Genomic DNA, 22,032 nt, shown 5'->3' with positions numbered 1-22,032 from the left:
CGCATTGGGGCATCTCAGGTATCAGGGGTTTTTTTATGTTTAGTTCAGTCACAACCTGCTGGTGACCCTGGACCAACCTCCCTCCCTCCTGGAGCCGGATTTCAGGGGCTGGGGCAGCAGAGTCTGGCAGAAGCTGGTGTCCACTACAGGTGAGCCCAGGGGGTCACGCTCTGGGGGACTAGAGGGAGGAAGAGATCCCATCCTCCTTCCCTGCCCTCAACTGCCACTGGGGTGAACCAAGTGCTGGGGGCCCCTGGTACAGAACAGTGTCAGTCTATGACTTGGGGGTCACCTCTGGAAAAGCTCGAGACACAGCTGCATGGAGAGGCGAGTCAGGCTTAAAATAGCTAAATAAATCTTTAATATTTCTAATTGCAAATGTACAGAAATTGCACAGCCACACAGTCTTAGAACACCAACAACTTTCTCTGTACATTATTACATAGTTAGAGTCACAGCTGGAGGGAGGCACTCTGGCCAGACTCCAACGTTTGCATTTTTTTCCTTTTCACATACTTACAAAAGGCAGGGCGGGAGGTGGAGTGGGGCTAGGGGAGCTGGGGGAGTGTGTAGAAAAAGAGGGGCTGTTTCCCTGGGGTCTGCCTTACGCAGACGGATGGGTGGGAGGGGGTGAGAGGTATACACCGGGGCAGATGCTCTGCAGGGTGGGGGTCACCTGGAGCTCTGCCCTGGGTTCCCCACCCCCATTCTGGGCGGTTGGAAAGAGTCTTCACTCATAGGAAGTTTGGCAGTTTCCTTCACCCTAAACATAAAAGTTAGGCAGAAAGTCAGGCCTCTCTGTTGGCAGGAGAGGGCTGGGGGAGAGCCTTCTCTGGTGGCCGGGGGTGCGGGGCACTGGCCTTGGGACCCCTGCCCCCCGACCCCTCCCTTGGGGATGCGGGTTCAGGGTGACCCAGGAGGGGGTGCGCGTTCCCCAGCCACCCAGACAGCACGCTGCAAAACCCCAACCCCCAGATCCCTGACCTCCGACCTCTGCCTCCTGCCCAATACTGTTCTCTAGATTAAAAATAAAATAAAAAACCGTCGGAGAGCAGCGGTCCCGGGCAGCCCTCGGCAGCACCAGGACGGAAGGACTATGTACAACCATTGGGTGAAATAGTTACATTACAGTCAAACACCAAGAACATTTACAAAAATCGTCAGACTTGCAGATCAGATAAAAATCTGTAGAGAGTCTGTACACTTTTACAGTTTTTGCACTAAGTAGATAAGGCTCTCGGCCCGAGAGCTCGCAACCCAGGCCAAGGGCCGCCAGCACCGGCCTCCGGAGTCAGGCTGTGCAGGCCCTGGGACCCTCCCCCTGTATTGCTAAGAGGCGCTCAGTTCAGTCCGAGGTCGCTCAACGAGGCATCGGCGGGAGAGGGGTGGGGGGTGGGTGGGGAGGATTCGCCAGGCAGAAGAGGGGTGCGTCAGAACCAGAGGCGGACGTCCCTGGGGCCAGGCCCTGCCTACGCGGCCAGAAGAGTGGGGCAGGGCCTCCACCCGCCACGGCCTGCCTTCCTGAGGTCTGTGACCTTTCGGGGGGTCCTGACCTCTCCCCACCAGCAGGTCTCTGGGCTAACTGAACTGCAGGTTCCACCCCAGGACGGGGTGCAGTGCGGTCTTGAGTCACCCACCCCCTGTTGCTCCCCAACTCTGGGTCCTGGTGGAGCAGCTCCCGCCTCAGAGGCAGGAAGGGGTGTCTCCCCAGCTTTCCCACGGCTGAAGGCAGTCGGGGTGGCTCCTGGCTGCGGGATGGACGCCCCAGCTCTGGCCCCCAGATTCCCCAGGGTCAGGGTGGGAACAAGGACGAGAGAGACCCAAGTTCCTGCCCACTTACGTCCCGCAGGGCTGGGTACGGGGGGCAGTGGGGAGGGCCCACAAGCTACAGAACAGCCTGGGGCTGAGGGAAACCGGCCCCAGCCGTGGGTGGGCCCCTCCCCTGTCTGCAGCGCCTGGGTCCTCGGTGGGCCCGGGAGGGTGAGGCAGAGGCCGGCCGCACGCACGGGGGTGGGTGCAGGCTGCCGCGGTCTTGGAGAGGGAGCAAGTCTAACATCCTCCAGGGCCGCTATTTCCCATGCAGTGCGCACGCTCAATTTAAAAGGCCCCTGTGTTCCAGCAAGCGAGCAAGCGGGCTTTTGTTTCTAATGCATACTGTGAAAGGAAAAAAAATCACAGTTATCCACCTTCTCAGGGCCTGTGGGCACTAGAATTCTTTTTCTAACCATCCACCAGGAAAGCTCAGCCTGTCTCTTGGGAGGGTGGGGGGGCTGGGGTGGGGCGCACCTGCTGGCCACTCCCTGTGGGGCCACCGTGCCGGCACTCGAGCTCTGGGAGACAGGCAGCCACCGCTACTGTGCCACCTGGGCCAGCTCTGCCCAGATCTTTGGCTTCGGGCGGGGGGTGGGGGGGCCAGCACATCAGCCTGGGCCCCTGCGGCAAGTGAGGGAGGCTCTGATCTTCCCACGGGTACGAGGGCCCAGAAGAAAGAGCTGAGATCCTCACTGGGTCTATAGACTATCTGACAGAGTTAGGGCAGGAAGGGGCGGGCCGAGGGGCTGGGGACAGGTGTGGGGGTGACGCCTCGGCTCCGCACAGCCAGGAGGGGGCCCCGAGCATGCACTGGCAGGTGCTCAGGGTGGAGACAGGCCGGGGGGACACAGCGCTCTGGCAGCTCCATCCTCCCCACCCTCTGCCTGCCTGCTGACCACCCGGTTGGCTTCTGGAACTGAGTGACAGGTCCCACAGGGCAGCGCCTGGCTACCCGGGAGTCCTGGGTCCCTGGGAGGTGAGGGGAAGCCACGGCAGGAGACCCCTGGCTCTCTGACCCTCCAACTCTTCAGGCGGCTCCCCCTGTGCGGAGGAGGGGTGTGTCGGTGGGGGAGGAGGTACATGCACTCGGCCAAGTGAAGGAGGAAAGGGGACGTGCACCAAGTTCAACACCCAAAACAGAGACACTGCGGCAGGCCCCTGCCCGCGCCAGGCTGCACCCACTCCCCAGCCTGCACCCAACACGCTTCTCAGGGGAGCGGGCTGGTGTCTCCCGCTTGCGCTGTGTCAGTCTCTCGCGGCTCCCTCTGCAGCCGCCTCCTGGGCCGTGGGTGGAGTGGGGGAGGCGAGCCTCGGCCTCTGGGCCCCCGGCGCTGCTCCTCCCCAGGCCGAGACCCCGCCCTGGGCCACCAGAGTCCTCCCCTCCTCGGGCAGGTTAACAATTGCTGCTGTTTCGGAACTCGCCGTTCTCAGTAATCTGCAATTTGGTGGGGTTGGTGGGGGAGAGGCCGTTACGGGCTTGCATGCTGTACCTCTCTTTGAGCTGCGTCAGGGCGCTCATGAGGCGCGCGTTGGCCGCGTCCAGTGAAGCGATGCGCTTCTCCTGTGGAACAAAGAAGGCGTCAGCGGGGGTTAGGTTGGGGGGGGGCGCGGGGTCCATGCCAGGAAAGGGGTCTCCCCAGAGCTGTGGCTGCCTACAAGAAGAGAGGGGAGGGAGGCGGCTGGGAGGACAAACACCGAGGATGCAGAGGTCCTGAAGCCGGGAGGAGGCAGCTCGCCCTCATGGGAGAGGGCCGCGCAGAGCCTGCCTTCCTCGTGTCTCTACCTCATCACCTGCTTCTCACCCCAACGAGCGGCCCTCGTGGTGTCATGTACCAGCTCCTTGAAGCCCTGAGAGCAGGCACCCTCACTCGTGTGCGTGTGCACGTGTGTGTGTACATGTGTGTGTGCAACACAGAGGTCACAGCTCCCATCAGCCTGTGCAGTTTCCTGACTGAGCAAGGACTGGCGCTGGAGAGGAAAAGGGCACAGACCTGGATGAAGGAGACCGGAAGCCAGTCTCTCAACTGTCTTCCCCCCTCAAAGCAGTTGGGAAGCCAAGGGTCTGAACAAGAGCTCCCTTGCTCCCTCTCCCCACCGGCTGTCACCCAGCCTTCCCCATTCCCCTCCCAATAGCTTCTACTCTGGTCAGAACACCTGGTGAAAGGTAATACCTAACTAAGCTGCCCAAGCAGGGGAGGAGCAGCCCTGCCCTTTTCAAAGCCTGTCCTAGTGAGCATGTGGTCCATTGAGACCCTCGACTCTGACTTCTTGGGGCAGAGATCCTGATCTCCTATCCTCCTTCGCTTCTGCAGTGGGGTATGACTGAGGATGTGAAGAAGCCAAAGCCACCCGCTCCTAATCCCAGGTCCTTTGACACCCGTGGCTGTCCGAAAGGCCAGCGCCCCACACCTGAGCGTCAATGATCTTCTGTTTGGAGTCTACAGCTGCCTGCATCTCCGCGTGGTCCTTCTTCAGCTCCTCCTCCACTGACATCAACCTGTGACCAGAGACAAGGACCATCAGGCCGGCATTTGAGGCTGCCAGTGAGGGGCTGAGTGTGGGGCCTCATGGGAACAAGTCATCACACCCTCACAGAGGGGGACACACTAGGAGAGCCCCTCCTTGGGCCACAGACTCACCTCCCACACTTGCCTGGGATGGAGGTGGCCTCCGCCACCCGACATGGGCTGAGCCTGTTCCTTCCTTACATTTCACCTGCCCCAGATTCTGCCCCCAAATCCCCAGAAGCCCCTGGCGTGGCCCCCTTCTGATGTTCCTCCAGGAGCCGAGGTGGTGGGGCGGGTATTAGATCCTCACGCACCCCAGGGCCAGAGAACTTTCTCCACCCACTCTGTATTCACTGAGGCTGCACCAGGTACTCGAGGTGGGAGGATGAAACCTCAAGGCGCAGGGAGACAGCAGCTACCCTCTGCATGGGAAGCTGCGGAGCCGTGGGAACGGAGACCAGGAAGCGGCTAACTGTCCCGCAGGGTGGAGTGTGCTGCACATGTTGAATGGGACACCGAAGGGCAGGCAAGGGCTGTTGGGTGGATGACGAGCTGGGACGACATGAGGATCACGGTGTCCAAAAGTCCTGAACGAGGGCCAGCGTGGGCCTGCTGCCAGCTGCTCATGCCGTGACCATTCCCGGTCTCACCCTGCTTGTCTCTCACACACCTGTCGGTCACTGCTGATCACTCCCAGCTTCCCACTACACTCTCTGGGTCTGCATCCTAGCTCCCTGGTCACTGCTCTGGAGACGCCTTGTCCTGTCTGCCCCGAGGACCTCAGGCTCCCCAGGGCTCTGCCTCAGCCCGTCATTCTTGTTGCTCTTCTCAGATGAGTTCACTTACTGCTTTATTTGGGCTTCCCAGCTGGCTCAGGGGTAAAGAATCAGCCTGCAATGCAGGAGGTGCAGGTTGGATCCCTGCGTTGGGAAGACCCCCTGGAGGAGGACATGGCAACCCACTCCAGTATTCTTGCTGGGAAAATCCCATGGACAAAGGGACCTGGTAGGTTACAGTCCATGGGGTTGCAGAACAGTCAGACGCGACTGAGCACGCACAGCTTTACTTCTGTCTCTACCCTCGGGACTTCCTGCAGCACAGCATCTAACCCCCCGGCAAGCACTTAGTCCATCTCATAGCAGACACACAGGACCATCGTGAAAAGCCAGTGGGATCGGGGTTGAGGAGGAAGGGGCGTGGGATCCTGCCAAGGTCGGGGGTGGGCATTCCTTTGTCACAGGAATGTAAGACACTGAGCAAAGCCTGGATGAAGAAGAGGAGGTGGAAGCAACGGAGGAAGTGGGAGAAACTTCTGTTCCCGGCTCTGGTGGAATAACAGGCACTGGGTTTAACCTCCTGCCACAGAAACACCAAACTAGAAAATGGAACAAAATATATGACACAAAGGTTTCCAGACACTGAAACACAGGCAGCATGGTATAGCACGGGACTCCCAAGAGATGGGAACACGTGAGGGGAGCCCCGCCCGCTGCTGAGAGTGTCCAGGCAAGCAAAGGACGGAAGTGATCACAGACAGGCTACCTGGGAGGATGGGGGGCTGGGGTGGGGGAGGATGAGACGGTGGTGGTGGAGGATGGGAGGGTGGGGGTGGGCGTGGAGAGGCGAAAATGCAGAGAAGACTCTATCTCCTGAGGGGCCCCCCTTGGGGCTTTGGCTGGAAACTGGTCTGCATGCTTGTGAGAAAACAGGCCAGAGCCACTGGAAAGGAATACACAAAACTACCCCTAAAATAGTTTACGATTCTTCTAGGCAGTAAAAACACTCCTGTGTTTAAGTAAACACAGGAGGCATCAAGTAGAATCCCCAGAAGGAAACTGCCTCAACAGCAGAGCCAGATTAGCTCTGGACTAAAGACTAACCAAGACCCACCCCAACAGAGCTTACAAATAAAGAAACCTCGAAAGAATCAAACAAGACTCTTTCAACTTCATTGTGTCCCAGAACAAAGCCCCCAGGTACTTAAAGGAACACAAGACATCCAGCAGCTACGTAAAAAAATCACAATGTCTGCCATCTAGCCAAAAATCACCAAGCATGCAGAGAAGTAGGAAAACATAACCCTTAACCAGGAAGAACATCAATCAAGACAGACCTGGAAATGTCAGACAACAGGATTAGTAGATAAGGCCATTAAAACAACCACTGTGAATGTATTCTACGTGCTCAAGCGAACAGAGGAAAAGCATGAGCAGGATGAGAAGACAAACGGATGGGATTTAAACCAAACTGAAAGTTCAGAGGCAAAAAGTACATCTGAAGTGAAAAAAATACTGGATAGGAGTAACAGATTAGACACGGAACAATGAATGAACTTGACGGCACACTGTAACAATCTAAGATAAAACCACGAAAAAAAATTTAAAAATAAAACAGCACCAGCAGGACGTGGGACAATATAAAGAAGACTAATACACGTCCAATGAGAATTCCAGAGAACGGCTGGGGCGGCAGAACTCTACACCCACAGACCCAAGAGCTTAACAAACTCCAGAAACGTGAAGAAAACATGGCAAGGCACTTCACAATCAAATGCTGGAAATCGACGATAAAGAAAAAAATCTGCAAATCAGCCAGAGGAAAAGTGATATCAATACATTAAGGACAGAGGAACAAAAATACTATCATAGTCCCTACTATTATAGCCCATGTAAAGGCAAAATCTTGTCCACTGCTAGTTTTGGTAAACAGCCACACCATGCACATTCTTCTAAAACAGCAGAGGTACCCAGCTGTGACAGACATCCTATGGCCTGCAAAGCCAAATATCTATTATCCACCCCGTACAAAAAGTTTCCAACCTCTGCCCCTCATGCAACAAGATAAAGTTAATATGCCAATAAAGGAGGTAAGATGGAGTCATAAAAAGAACTCAGTCTAGAAGAGGGCAGGAAAAGGAACAGATGGTGCAAAGAGAAAACAAGTAGCAAGATAATAGGTTTAAACATAATTATACTGATAATTACATTAAATGTAAAAAGTCTAAACATTCCAACTCAAAGGCAGAAACTGTCAGATTAGATAAAAAGCAGGAACAATAAGGTGTCTGTGATAGAAACTCACTTTATGTAGTGAGTGAGGGACATAGCTTTGTTGAAAGTGTAAGGATGAAAAAGGATATAACAAGCTAATGTCAATAAAAAAAAAGTTAAGGGTAGCTGTATTAATACCAAAGTAGACTTCACAGAAAGGAATATTATAAGGGATAATTATGAGGATGTTATGAGGAATGTTATGAAGTGACCTTGTAACGATAAAGGGTCAGTTCATCAACAGCACATAATAAGCCTAAATCTGTATGCACCTAAAAGTTTCAGTGACTATAAAGTAAAAACCAACAGAAACGAAAGAAGAAATAAATCCGTAATTATGATTAGAAACTTCATTTTCCTTTCCTAAATAACTGGCAGAGCAGTAAATAAGTACACAGAAAAACCACTAAAGATACAGAAGACCTGAACAACACCATCAACCAAATTGACCTGGCTGACCTTTATAGCAAGGAGGAAACACACCAGGACTGGGTCGTAGAAATAAACGTTAAGTCAGCCACCGAATTCAGGAAAAGATGCATCGCTCAGAGAACAGGGTGAGAAGGAAGTGGTTAGGTTGAAAAGTGTTTTCCTGTTTGGAATCACACACAGGAGGTGAGCCAAGAGCAGAGATGGCAGTTAAGTGAACAGTGGGCTCCTTGTCGCCCGGTTACAGGCCCTCTGCTCACGCTAACCGTTTTAGAAAGAGGAAACCCACAGGTGAAGCAAGTAAACAATAATCAGGAGCAGAGAAGCAGGTAGTGTAAATAGGAGGGATTAAGGAAGGATTTGTTTGTAGTGGACAAAGCACGAGGCCAGGTTGGGAAACGTCATATTTACTGCACACCTGCTAAATCTACGCTCAGGACAGATCCCTGTACCACGGAAACTAACTCGTAAATGCACACTGTCTCCTCGCACCTGGTATTACTGCCATGAAGAGGGAGGCTACACCTCGACGACGCTCCCTGCTTACCGACAGGGGCAGAGCGGGAGAGAGGCAAATCAACACGGAAACAAAGACAAGCCGTCAATGAAGATGAGAGTCAGCACTCAAGTCACTGGTCCACCTGGAAATCTTCCTGCGTAGCCCACAGGCACCTTAAAACTCAACATACCCAACACTGGCCTCACCTCTCCCCCTCCCTACCCAAACCGCTCTTCTTCCAAAGGTCCTCATCTCAGTAGCTGGCACCATGACACACCTGGATGCTCCTGGTAAGAATGAGGGTTATTTTGTCTGCTTCCCTCCTCTCACTCCCACCCTCACCAGCTGCATGTAACTGACATGTGTTCCTACTTCTCCTGACCTGGACTGGATGGGTCCTCATTGTCTTTCCTGGTACCCTCTCCATCCAGCTTCTAAACTCTAAGAAAACGTGACTCCCCATGGGGGCCCCAAGGCCCTCTGCATGCTGCCTCGGCTGACCTCGCTTCTGCCAGGCCACCTTTACACTCTACCATCAACCCACGCTGTACCACGGGGGACGCCCTGCACCCCAAGCTCCCGCCCTCCTCCGGGCTGGTGCCACGCAATTCCCGCTACCTCAGACTCTTCTCCGCACTCAGCTCATCAAGGCAGCTGAGCAGCCCGTCCCGGGGATCTGGGGCCTCCTGGAGGGCAGCGGGCAGGTCTGCCACTCTGCGCGTGTGGGGCCAGGGCTGGGCCTGGAGCAGGGACCAGACGGCCGCCCTCACCTGCTGATGATGCCCTTCATCTGGATGTCCTTGTCCTCTTGCTGCCGTCGCAGCCGCTCCTCGCCCTCCTCTAGCCGTGCCTGGTACTCCAGCACTAGCTTCTGGGTTGTCTCCTCCTGGCACTTGAACAGGGTCTCATACTCCTCCAGCTTCTTGGTGGAGATTCGCAACTTGTCCTGCAGCACTGCCAGGTCCTGCCAGGAGGGCAGCGTGCCACGGGCACAGCACCCAGGACAGAAAGCACAGGTTCATGAGCCCAGTGGGAGGAAGCCTGGCTCGGAATGCCCCAGGGGTCATCACTAGCCCAGCCCAGTTCACACAGCGGGGAGACGCCCAGGGACCCCAGCGAGAGCTGCGGTACGGGGTGAGACTCAACGCCTGGCTCCCGTCCAGGGCTCTCCCACCCCCAAGCCTGACCTACACCTATGAGCGGGATGAAGACTCAAACCCAGATCTCGCAAGTAAGGGTCTTCAGCTTCTCCTAATAAACAAAGGTAAACCTCTCCTTACAAAGGTAAACAGAGGAAATCAGAGCACTTTGAGAGGTGGGGGCTCGACAGGAGGGGAAACTTGGGTCCAGAAGGGAAGTGAACCAAGCACATGGGGAGCAGAGTGACTACTGGGGTGAGATACTAGCCTCCCAGCCTCCATTTGACCCTAAAGTCATGGCGAGTCGCATGGCAAGTGCAGGGAGAGATTAAAGGCAAAGTGGTCCAGGGCTCTCTGGGTCTGACTCAGCCTGGCACTCCCCGCCTTTGGGGAAGAGGAGGGATGTGTACATTAGCAAGAGAAGCAGTGAGCTAGGAGGCCCTGTGAGCTGAATAGAGGAGGAGGCGGGGTCAAGACCAGAATCAAAGGGTTGGAGGTGGGAGGTGGGGGCCCAGAGAATCCAGAGAGTGGGGAAGCAGGAAGGGCCTCTCCTTGGGTCTCCCTCCTCAATAAAGGGTGGCCCAAAGATCAGGAGATGGCAAGGCTATGTCCTGAACAAAACTGGCCCCAGAGGAGAGCCCAGCTCCAGGAGAAAAGGCCCATCACGGGTCTTCTGCTCAGAGTGGTGTCAGAAGGGCCCTCCCGGCACAGGCAGGACCAGAGTCCAAGGAGTACAAGGTAACTCCAGGATCTGCCTGCCAGGGTTAACAGCAAAGGAAGTCTGAGAAACAGCAGCTCCCTAGGCCAAGGAACAAGGGAAGAGAACACACCAGCTGCAGCCTGAGCCCTGAAATCCTTCGAGCCATCCCCGTAACTCACACATGGAAACGGAGTCTCAGAAAGGCGCAGAGCCTGGAGTGAGGCGAGCCCTCCTTGCTCCCCAGCCAAACTCTGGCTCTGGGAGCCCTGTGCCCCATGTGCCCTGGTCCCCTTCACGTAATAATGGTGGAAGCAGGTGGATGTGGTGGACCGAGGAGGGGGATGGTGGAGGCGGCGGAATGCAGCATGGACATGAACCCCTGGCCCCAGGCCGGTGGGAGGGAAAGCAAACACCCTGACTCATGTGCCCTCACCCGAGAGGCTGTGACAGGCTTTCCCAGGGCCAAGAGGACTGCGGGCACCCAAGGCGTGTGGGCAAGTGGCTGCTGTTCTGCGGGGCCTTGTGACAGTATGAGCTTTGGCCTCCAGGAAATGAGGGATCCGGGGAAGTTGCCACATTAACTAGAAGAATTTTGGAGAACGGAAGCACCCCACTGCCCACTAAATGCTAGATGTAATCTAGGGCTGGGGTTTGGAGGTTTTAGGACTGAGACTTTCCTCCTGGAAGAAAGAAAACACCTCCACGGCCATGGGACACCACCGCCCCCTGGCTTTCTGTCCCAGACCCTGGTGGAGAGGAGGGCGCAGAGCCAGGCCATGGGCAGGGGCCATCCCAGAGCTGGCAGCGCCCCCTCCTCGCTATCTCCCTGCCTCTTGGTGCACGAGGTCTCCATGCGTGTCTCGGGCAACCCTGAGCCCCACGTCCTGGATTCTCCTCAAGCCCCAGAAGCTTGGCTGCTCAGTCACCGAGGGAATGTGCCTCCTGAATCTGATTCAACACAGTTCCTGGGCAAGTCTCACATGCAGCCCATAGAGGAAACCTCAGGCTTATGCTAAATCCTCCAAATTCCCGACTGCCGTCCTGACGTGGGACCAGGGGTTGGGAGAGGACTGGACATGTGCAGGAATGAGAAGCACCCAGAATTCACAGCTTGAGGGGAGAGAGTGTCCTGCTCGAGGCAGCCCGCCCTGCCCAAGTGGCCAGGGTCTGGTTTTTACCTTTTCCGCTTGGCTGAGTTCCTCCTTACTCCTTAGCCTATCCCTGTGCGGGGGGTCTGGGCCCAGGCCCTCGTCTTCTAACAACTGCGCATTCATGGTCAAGAGCCAGGCAGCCGTGCGGTCCAGGGCATTGGGGCTCACGGGTGAAGGGCCCTGCGATGAAACACAGCTGTGAGGGACTGGGGCGGGAGGGCAGGGGTGGGGAGGGGGTGGTCCCGGGTGCGGCACAGGGATGGATGGGCATCTCTGATGCAACCCCCGGCCCCGGGGAGTTCCGCCTCCTGACGCAGCCTGAGGCTGTCATGAGCCGGGGGCGGAGGGGAGCCTAGCTGAACATGGCTTTTCTGCCACCTGGGGGAGAGCCAGTGGGCTTGGGCTGGCAGGTCGGTGTCTAACCCAAAGAACCCATAACTCTGCGCAGAGCCCTGAAGACCAGCTCAGAGCAGGAGGGGGACCAGGGGCCAGGTGGACTCCTACCCTGGGTTGGGCTTTAACAGGCTTTGGAACTGGAGATGGGCAGACAGATCCCTCCCTCTTTCTCCCTGACTCCAGCTGTCTCTGGGGAAACTGGCAGAGGGACCCCAAGCCACAGTGAAGCTGGTTCACAGGATTTAGGCAGGGGCCACTGTGGGGGTGTCACAGCAAGTAGCTGGTGGGAGGGGGGCCGAGTGTGGCATTCAGCATGGGATGGCAGCTGGGTGCGGGTGGAGATGACGTGGCCAGGAGGAGCAGCACGACATGGGGGGTCAGCCCGCCCCCACCCTGGGGCGGCGGGGTGATGGCCTGCTCTCTGCCCAGCAGCACTGACCTGCTTGTGCACGGCGCGAGGCTTCAGCTCGGGGCTGTCGCCCTTGGAGGATGAGGACTGTTGCCGCAGCCGGGCTCCGGGCCCAGCCCAGTCGGGCGAGGCCGAGGCCAGCGTCCCGCTCGACGGCCGTGGGTACTGCAGGGTGCTCAGCAGGGTGGGTGGCGTCCGGCCGCGGGGCGCAGGGGGCGGCGGCGGGGGTGGCGGCGGCGGCTGGTCGATCCTCCGCTGGGGGCCGGCGCTGTTCTGCCGTGGCACTGTAGGCTGCCCACCCTTCTCGGTCAGCGACACCTGCCGCCGTGCCAGCTCCCCAGGGCGCCGGCCCAGGTCTTCGGGGGCGGCGGCGGCAGTGCTGCTGCTGAAGCTGCCCAGCTTGGCGGCAGCTGCCAGCTCTTCACTGTTGCTGTGGGAGCTCAGGGAGCTGTGGCCCTCAGAGCCCGAGTCGCCGAGGCCGCGGGGAGACAGCGGCAGGCCAGCCGCCATCTGGTACACGGGATTCTGGAAGGACAGCGGTGCCAGGAGCTGGGGCCGGCCTGGCGCGCCCTCCGACGTGCCCGGCGTGGTGGGCGTCTGGCCTGCCCGCCGCACTGTGGCCAGCCCCGCCAGGCTCACGGGGGCCGCCCGGGCTGGCCACCCGGCCACCAGCTGAGTGGCAGGCGCTTGGCCATCGGCGGTGAGGGCGTCGGGGCCTGCTGGGGAGCCCGCCTCCCCATCCAGCACGCGGGCGTCTTGGAGGTCCACCATGGACAGACTCTTGCCGCCGTTGGCCATCTGAAGGTCGGGCTCGTTGGCTTCCGAGTAACTCGAGCTGCGGGCAGGTGAGGGCTGGACCCCGGAGGACCTTGTGACAAAAAACAAGTCCTTGTTTTCGGGGGTTGGAGACGGTAACCGGGTGAAATCTATCAGACTGCAGGGAGACAAGCACACACAGGGAAAGAAGGGGGAAGAGAAGAACTGTGAATGCGGCCCAGGCGGGTCCCGACCAACTGAGAGCCCCGCCAACCTGCTGCCCGTGGCCTGAGCCGGGGAGGGGGAAGGGGGGAGGGGGGAAGGCAGGGGAGGCAGGGAGGGGAGAAGAGAGGAGGGGAGGGGGCTGCAAGAAGGGGAGAGTCCCGGGGCGCAGCTGCGAAACCAAACCACAGCCACCGAGTCTGGCAGAAGCCACCACCAAGGCGTGGGGCGGATGGCTGCTCCTACACGGAACCGCTACACTAGGGGCCCGAGCTCCCAGCACGAGGCCAGGCTGCCTAGCAGCGGCCCCTTCCCTGCTCAGCACGGCATCTTGGGACAGTAGGTTCTGGGGCCTGGGGTGTTCTGGAAAGTCCCCCTGAGCTAAATCCAAACCCACAGTGCAGTGGCTCTCTGCTACCCGAGGGTCCTGCACCAGGAATGATGACTTCAAAGCCACGGGGGGCTCCCTCTGCCTCTTCCCTCCCGTCCCTAGTCAGGCTGCTCACCAAAGTGGGGGGCCTGTGCTGAGAGAAGCCTCCACCTGCAGCCTCCTACTGCCACCCTTTGTCTGACTGGCAGGCGGGGGCTGGGGCTTCCGGCAAAAAAAAAAGGTATCAGAGGAGGATCCTCATGGTGTGACTCAGGCAGGGAGGGCCTGTGCCTGCAGCCGTAGGCCACGTCCCTGACCCTCCACCCCAGGCCCCAGCCTCTCCCTGGCCCCTTCCAGGAAAAGCCTGCTCCTTGGAAGGAGGCACAAAACCAGGGGGGCTTTGGAGGGAAGGATCAGGGGGAGCTGAACAGGCTCTGAGTGGGCGGGAGGCAGCAGGAACCTGGGGCTTCGATGTGGGCTTAGAAAGGAGGTGGCTTAGCCTGGGGTGGAGAGGAAGTCCATCCCAGGGGTGAAGGGACAGGACGGGGCAGGTTGTGGCCACTCGAGGCCACGGCACTTGGGGGCTGAGAAGAAGTGGACGGGGGAAGTAGCTGGAGTCGGGAGAAACCCAGACCAGCCTTGGGCCTGGGTCACCCTTCACACGCCCAGGTCAGCTCTCCTGACCTCTCGACCGAGGCGTGTCCCCACTCGAACTCTTGCTTTGCCTCACTTGGCAGGTTGTAGGGATGGCCCCTCAAGACGTAGAGGGACCCGGGGGGAAGGGGCATCAAGGTCCCTGCATCTCCGGCCTCCTCCTGGGCCTCCAGTCCCTCACACCACATCCCCAGGTCCTTGATCTCAATGCCCTCGCCTGCTAAAAGCCTGCTGCTGCCGTCCCCACCATCTCAGACCCAGACAGCGCCCAGCTCTGCTGCTCCAGCCGCAGCCTCGTGAGCCGGTCCAAGACGGTCCTGCTGGACGAGGGGAGTGTTTGACCCCAAGTACAGGTAGCTTGCTGTAAACGCTAAGGTCCTTGTCCTGACGTCAACACTCGAGAACATTCTGCCTCCCCCTCCATTGTGTATTGACGGGGCACTCATCCCAGCACTGGGCGTGCAGAGTGGGAGCTGGGCCTCAGCATCCCTCGTTTCCCGGGGCTCCCAGCCTCTACGCCTCGTGGAGTCACCTGAACTCCTCCTGAAAACACACCCTGGAGCTCTACTTCCAGAGACTCTGGTTCAGGCCCAGGAAATACGAGCTCATACACACATAAAAAAGTGACTGTGACTAGTGCTGATTGGGACCAGTAACTGTTCCTCGACAAAAGATACTGTCTTTTTCCAGGCCTTTGTGCTAGTCCCTCTACCTAAAATGCCTTTTCCACCAATGGAAATGCTACTTTTCCTAAGCTCAAAACTATAGTGCTACCTCCTCCAGGAAGCCTTCCCTGATTTTCCCCAAATAGACTCTTACTCCTTAGGGCCCAAGGAACACCCTGAGTTTCATTCGACTTGTTTCATAAACACCAGTATAGGTTTCCTCCTCCCCAAAGGAGACTGCAGATGGGCTCTGCCCGGTCTGTACCTGCACCCCACCACACCCAGCACACCTGGCGGCTCTTACCCAGAGAGGTCGTTCTCGATTACCATCTTCTGCAGCCCAGCCGAGACGCTGCTGCTGCCAGAGCCAGGTGTAGAGGCCAAGTCGTTGGTGCCTGCAAGCTGCCCACTGCCCGGGGTGCTCAGAGCTGTGTGGACGTCCCTCAGGATTCGAGGCAGAGGCCCCAGCTTGGATACGATGCTCTGCAAAGACACGGCAAAGGGGGCAGGTGTGAGCCAGGGGGCACCTGGGGAGGCCAAATGCACTGGAGCCACCGTGTTCAAAATCACTAAGCAGCCAGTCAGAGCTGCAGGCTCACCCTCCCCTGCAATCAGATTCAGTGGGTCTGGGGAGGGGTAGGGAGCCCAGAGACGACAAATTACATTTTTATCAGCTCCCTGGATATCTCTAGGATGGGGGCAAGGCCCACAGGAAGACACACTAACCTAGTCCAAGCCTTTCACCCTGGTCTGTCCTGCCTCAGGGGCCCACAGAGGATCCTGGAGTTTGCCCCCGTCTCCCCAGCGGAGAGGCTTCTGGGGTGGCCCCCTCCCACGTCATCTACTGCACAGGGCAGGCTGAGGCCCGACCCACTTCAACACCCGAGTCCCCGGGGCGATGGCCCAGGCACAGAGCAGGCACTCCTGCTCACCTGTCAAACAAGTGGCCAGTCAGGCAGAGGGTGGTGCCTGGGCTCGTATGAAGCCCACTGTCCTGGTTTAGACCAATGGCGGTAAAGCTTCTAGGCCGAGTGGGTTGGGGGTTGCGGGGACTCTGCCTTCATCTGGATTATGTCCCGGCTTCCACCAACGGCTATGTGCAGAAAGCAAGCATGAAAACTCATGTGGTCCACAGAGGGGAGACGTGAGCAGCAAACAGCTCGACTTTAAATCCTGCTGCAACACTGTCAGCTGTGACGGCTGCAAACCACTGTCCATACCTCCCGCCTGGTCATGCACGCATGGGGGATGGTGGCCCCCAGCACAGAGGCTCTGGAAGTGGTGGCAGAGTGACAGGTGTTGGCAGCTGTGGAGGAAGACAGGGCTCTGAGCCTCATTTCCGTTGCTCCCTCCTGGGTCTCTCAGAGCCAAAGGGCAATGGACATAAAGGAGCAAAAATGATTGCAATGGCCATTCATAGTGAAAAGCTGGGACTGATCTGAGTGTCCAGTGAACTGCATGGTGCAGTCACATGATTGGACAGTCTGTGCCATTAGAAAGGTCACAGTGGTGTGTGGCACGTATGGTTGGGGAAAGATGCCCATGAGAGAAGAGTGAGCAATGCATGCAGCAGTGCACGCTACGTTCTCACTTTAACAGAAAAGGGTAAGAACTGCCTGTGTGGGTACCTAACATGTGCACAGAAGTGCCTAGAAGGCCGCACATCAGAGCGCCCTGAGTGCTCACCCCTAAGGATGGGACGGGAGCAGGAGGCCTTCCAGCTCTGGTTCAGCAGCAGCTACTTTTGTAATCAGACCTGAATATTCATTGGAAGGACTAATGCATATTAAAAGGCAAAGACATTACTTTGCCAACAAAGGTCCATCTAGTCAAAGCTATGGTTTTTCCAGTTGTCATGTATGGGTGTGAGAGTTGGACCATAAAGAAAGCTGAGTGTTGAAGAGTTGATGCTTTTGAACTGTGGTGTTGGAGAAGACTCTTGAGAGTCCCTTGGACTGCAAGGAGATTCAACCAGTCAATCCTAAGGAGATCAGTCCTGAATATTCATTGGGAGGACTGATGCTGAAGCTAAAACTCTAATACTTTGGCCACCTGATGTGAAGAACTGACTCACTGAAAAGACCCTGATGCTGGGAAAGATTGAAGGCAGTAGGAGAAGGGGATGACAGAGGATGAGACGGTTGGATGGCATCACCGACTCAATGGATATGAGTTTGAGCAAGCTCTGGGAGTTGGTGAAAGATAGGGAAGCCTGGCGTGCTGCAGTCCATGGGGTCGCCAAGAGTCAGGCACAACTGATCGACTGAACTGAACTTTTGTAAGATGGGCTCTCAGAGCCCTGGGGAGCAGCAGAGGTTCTGGAAGTGGGTCCTGGCAGGCCTGGCAGTTGCTGCCCAGAACCTGCCCACTGTGCAGGCTGGGCCTGCTGCGGGCAGTGGAACCCAGGCCACAGGCCCTGTAGCAGTGTCAGAGGTGTTGAGGGAATGACTGTTTCAACAGATGGTCAAGGGCACTTCTGGAAAGTTTTGCAACTTGCTGCCTGACACATGGAGGTGCAGCATCTCCAGTCCATCTTTTTTGTATCAGTGGCCTTAAAATCCAGAGCAAGGACATTTTAGGAGACACAGCTAAATCTGATCATACTTCCCACGGGTAGGGAGCACAGCACGCCTTCACCCATGGATGCCATCCACTCGGAGGCACAGCTGAGGCCCCAGTACACCGAGTGGGCTACCCTGGCAGATGTCAGTGCGTGAACGTGGCACTCGCCACCAAGGATAACGGCCGAGATCCCTCCCCAGCACGTGCTGACAGGGCCTGCACTGGATCCCTGGGCTCTGGCGCCCTGGTGGGGCCGCTGATCTCTACCGCACAGGCAAAGCCTCGGGCCTCGTGGTTACTCCGGGAGGAGCAGCCTGCAGCTTCAGTGCCTAGGGCCCAGCCACTGCCCCATCATGGCCCAAGTGGTCAGGCACCTGCTCCAGCTGGCTGACGGCCTCCCAGAGCAGCGAGTGCAGGCTGGAGAGCTCGCGGCCCAGGTCGATGTAGCCCTCGAAGCCAGCCGTGTTGGAGACGGTCTCGGGATTGGAGATCTCCAGCAGGAAGCGCTGCATGTTGGTCCACTCGTGCTCCAGGAACTGGTTCATGAACGACATGTACTCTTCCTTGCTGCCGAACCTGGAGCCAAGCAGATGGGGTGAGCGCTCTGGGCCCTACCCGGGAGCCCCCCTACTTCTCGGAGACACCCTCGCCCCCTGGGCTCCCATCCCTCCTCTGTGGCCGCCTTCCACCCCACTTACTCCCCAGCCAGCCAACCCCCACAGATTCAGGGCGCTCATGGCTAAGTCTGGAGACCCCCTTCTGGACTTTTCCTCCCAGGATCTGGAATGTTCCATGGCCCTCACTCCACATTCATGGCCAGTCTCAATCTCCTTCCTCTTTCCCTCCAAATGTCTGTGACCCTTGATGCACAACTGACTCTCAAGCCACACTTGGCCAGGTCTCTCTGCTAAGCCTTCCGCATGTTCCTCTTCAGGCACCTTCCTTTGTCCTCAGCTTGGCCAAGTCTGGGGTCACCTTCATCACCCCAAACCCACACCCTCCTCTGGGGCTCCCCATCCCAAGGAGACCAATCCAGAAGCCTGGACGTGTTCAACTGCTCCCTCTGCCTCCCCGTCAACCGGCAAGGTCTACTGGCCTCATCTGATGACCCCACAACTTGCAGCCATGGCCTCCTGTATCACCATCACTTCTGGTATCATCCCTGACCCAATCCTTCCACCGCTCTGCCTTTACCAGGACCATAACTCTGCTCTCTTCCTGGTCTCAGGGCTGCCAGTCTTGTTCCCTCCGTTCCTGGCCCCTCTGCTGCTGGGCTGAACTTGGCAGGACTTGGAACAGATGAGGGCCACCTTGCTCAAAGCCCTCTGGCAGCTCCTACTGCCCTGCCTGGCCTCCAAGTCCTTGCTGTCCTCTAGGGTGGTCTCCCACCTCTCTCCACCTAGCACGTGACAATTCAGGAACGGCAGAGAGTCTGGTCCCTCCCTGGCCTGCACCTCTGTGTCTTTTCGTCCTGAACTCAGCTGGGAAGCGCATCTCCTAGGAAGCCTCCCTCTCTCCTCTTCCAACAAGCGGATGGCCCTCCTAGGAGGCCACGCCCCTGACCATCACCGCTCTCCCTGCTGAAGTGTTGGCTCTGGGAGGGTGGAGACCAGCGGTGATTCATGGCCCAGCCCTGCGAAGGCCTGGAGGGGCTCGACCCACACCTCGTGAGAGCCGCTTTCTGAGCCAGCCCATCTGTGTCCACCCACTCGCTCTAAGGTACAGCGAGAACACTGAAGTGCTTCACGAACAGACGTCCTTGGCAGCCTTAGACAAGGACAGTCTGGAGCCACCCGGGTGCCCAACCGCAGCAGACGGGTTCAGGAGACATGGGCCCTTCTCCCTTGAAGGCATATTAGTCACTCATTTCAAAAGGAAGCTCGTGAATGTTAAGTATGTGGGAGAATCCTTATGATAAAATGTTCATTCAAAGAAGCAGAAGGAAAAATAATACCCTGCCTTATCACCCTTGAAAACTAAGGAAACGCACCACAGGAGGGGACCCTGAAGGCAGGGACGGGCTCCAGCCTGCCGTGGTGGGGTTGGCGGGGACGTGGCACTCACTTGGCAAAGTTGGCCAGGTTCTGGGTGACTTTGGCGATGAGGGTGAGTGTGCGAGCGGTGCGGTCGTCGGGGTACTCCTGAAGCAGGTTGAAGAGCGAGGGGGACATAATGGCTGGGCAGAGGAAGCGCAGGAACAGGGAGGCGCTGATGAGCCGCTCGCTGATGTCCGGCCGGCCGCGGCTGCTGCACTCTTGCCGCCAAGAGGCAAACACCTCCTTGAGCTCCCGGGGGAAGACGCTGTGTGGGGACAGGTCATGGGGGGAGTCGGGGAGTCAGTCGCCAGGCTGGGACCAGAGCAGGGAGCTGGTTCTGGGTCTGATGGAACCGAGTTCTGTCCCGCGCCCACCCTGATGGCTACATGATGGCCCAATGCCCAAGTTCTCTGAGCCCACTTCTCCACCATCCACCATCCGCTGGGCAGGGCCAGGCCACCACAGGGCAGGGATGCCCAGGCCGTGGTTGGTGGGTATCTCAGAGGGCCTGAGTGAGAGATGACATCAGCACTGGGGCCAGGCCCCACGGGGCTTCACCCCTGCCCCACCCGGCAGGCGTGGGGTCTTTTGCAGAGGGAGGGACACGTGGCAGAAACAGAGCACCGCTCCTTGGTTCTTGTCCCCGGCTTTTGAGAGGGACCCCCTCTGCTCCAATAACGTTACAGGATCTGAGGTTCTCAGCAGAGCTGGGTGATCAAGACGAGGGTCGGATCCTAACCACAGGCTAAGAACACAGGTCCTCGCTAACTCAGGTGTGGAGGGAAGCGGAGGCAGCGACCTCCCTAGGCCGACCTGGAGAGGGTGGGCAGGGCTCTCAGCACCTGTCTGGGGGCTGTCCCCGCTGAGCACCTCCACCCTGCCTCAGTGAGGCCCCACCAAGCCAGCCTTTCAGAGGCCTTCCTATCTTTTTCACTCTGGAAGATGGGTGCTCCCTGAACCCAGCCTACCCTTGGCTCTCCCACTAGCTCCAGGGTGCTCTGCCCCAGGGCCTGGCCCTCCCCAGGCTTCCGTTTCCTCACTCCCGCAAGGGGAACAAGGCCATCCCTGCCGAGTTCACACAGCCATCTATCCGAAGGTGGGGACCCCCAAGGTCTTAAGCTGCTTTGATCAGCTTGAAAAGCTTTTGCCCAACAAGCCCAACAGACTCAGGCAGTGAACATGGCTGAACAACAAGGACGTGGCTGGAGAGGAAGTGAGGGCAGGTGACCTTGAGCCCCGGCCCCTGAAGCGCCTGGCCCAGGACTGGGCAGGGGGCAGGCGCTGAGTGATAACATTTATCAGCGGCCTCGTTCAGAACTGAGAGGGGCCTGCACACACACCAGAAAGAGGAAATGGAAAACCATTGTCCACGGATATGTTTCCCCGTGTCCCACACCCGGCCCGCCCTGGGTGAAAACACAGCCCAAGGGTGGGAAGTGTGTTCCAGACTTCAAACTCTCTTGTTGTCCCTCCTGGCCTGGTGCCAAGGGTCATTTTCAGCTCAGCCCAAAGGGCCAGGGAGGCCCAGTGAGCACCCTGTGTAACCCTGGGGCAGGGGGACCGGGCCCGCCAGCGTCGACCCCGCCGGCTCTGCCCTGACCCAAGGCTGTCGCTCTCCTCGCAGGCCCGCCTCTGCCTGTGCCTGTCCTTCGGGAGCAGCCAGGTCCTTCTGGTGCCCAGCCCTGGGGTGCTCAGGGCACTCTGATGGGAGCAGAGCTGTGAGCCAGGGTGGCTGCGGGGGTTAGCCTACCATCTCTGGTGACATAATAAAGGAGGGCCACAAAGGGGAGCCAGACATAGGCCCTCCAACAGGACAGGAAAGAACACAACCAAAGAGAGAAGCAAGCTACGGCCAGAGGCGGGACGGGGGAACGGGGCCAGGAGAGCCACTCGGGTGGGGAAGGGAACGTAGGTCCTGAGCTGGAGCAGTGACCGAGGAAAAAGCCTGGGCAGCTCCTCCAGTGTGAAAATAAAGCCACTCCTGGGGGCTGGTCGTATGGTCCCCTGGACAGTCACACAGCCGTCTCTGATGAGGCTGTACTAGCTCAGTGGCCACCATTCACATGTGCCGGGATGTTCATCTTGCACGGAATGGCCCGGGAGTGACTGTGGCCCAGTCCTGTGAGAGCAGCCTGCCCTGCACACTTCCACTCCTCTCTGGGGCCGCCAGGGGCCTGCAGAACTCGGTCTTAGTAAAGGCCAGTCCTCCTCCTCAGTTCTCTATGGTCCCAGCAGGAGGCCCACCCAGTGTCCAGGCCCCACACAGGTGCGTGATGGGGCCACTCCAAGCCTGTGACCTGAGCACCAGCTTCCATGGCCAGGTGAAGCCACCCACCCACCCCAGGGGTGCCTGAGCAGAGCCTTGTGCGTCTGGCTTCTTGTCCAGCCGTAGCACCTACAGTGGTGCCAGGCAGTACCCACTGTCCAGCATGTGTAAGGGACTGCTGGGTCTGAATCCACAACAATGCACATCCTACCTACACATTCTGGAACACTCCAACGTCTGAGCCCAGAAAGGACCAGTCGGACTCAGCGGGGTCAGGAAAAAGGTGCACTCCAATCCCAGGGCACCGACTCTGAAGCTGTGTTACCTGCCCTCTCCCTGTTGAACCTCAGCTCTCTTGTTGGGAATGACAGAGGAGAGCGCCTCACCGAGCTCTCGGGATGGGATGACG

General features: G+C 58.1%; 1 protein-coding gene across 13 annotated transcripts in view; it reads right to left on the bottom strand.

Moving 5' to 3' along the window:
* Positions 1-338: 338 nt before the first annotated feature.
* DAB2IP (DAB2 interacting protein) overlaps positions 339-22,032 on the bottom strand; it is a 212,314-nt gene continuing 190,620 nt past the window's right edge. For 11 of the 13 annotated variants that reach the window (XM_027556166.1, XM_027556164.1, XM_027556175.1 and 8 more), the window contains 8 exons: positions 19,386-19,622; positions 17,696-17,897; positions 15,064-15,242; positions 12,123-13,026; positions 11,315-11,467; positions 9,068-9,261; positions 4,222-4,309; positions 339-3,373 (listed from right to left, as the gene is read on the bottom strand). In XM_027556166.1, the coding sequence (XP_027411967.1) occupies positions 3,206-3,373; positions 4,222-4,309; positions 9,068-9,261; positions 11,315-11,467; positions 12,123-13,026; positions 15,064-15,242; positions 17,696-17,897; positions 19,386-19,622 (2,125 nt within the window). In that variant the 3' untranslated portion in view covers positions 339-3,205. The remainder of the gene's footprint in view (positions 3,374-4,221; positions 4,310-9,067; positions 9,262-11,314; positions 11,468-12,122; positions 13,027-15,063; positions 15,243-17,695; positions 17,898-19,385; positions 19,623-22,032) is intronic. The other 2 variants (XM_027556167.1, XM_027556165.1) reach the window with 2 other exon arrangements.

Source organism: Bos indicus x Bos taurus, chromosome 11 (assembly GCF_003369695.1).
Source record: "Bos indicus x Bos taurus breed Angus x Brahman F1 hybrid chromosome 11, Bos_hybrid_MaternalHap_v2.0, whole genome shotgun sequence".
Classification (NCBI taxonomy): Eukaryota; Metazoa; Chordata; class Mammalia; order Artiodactyla; family Bovidae; genus Bos; species Bos indicus x Bos taurus.
Note: the sequence above shows the minus strand (reverse complement) of the source record. Positions and strands in the feature narration are given on the sequence as shown.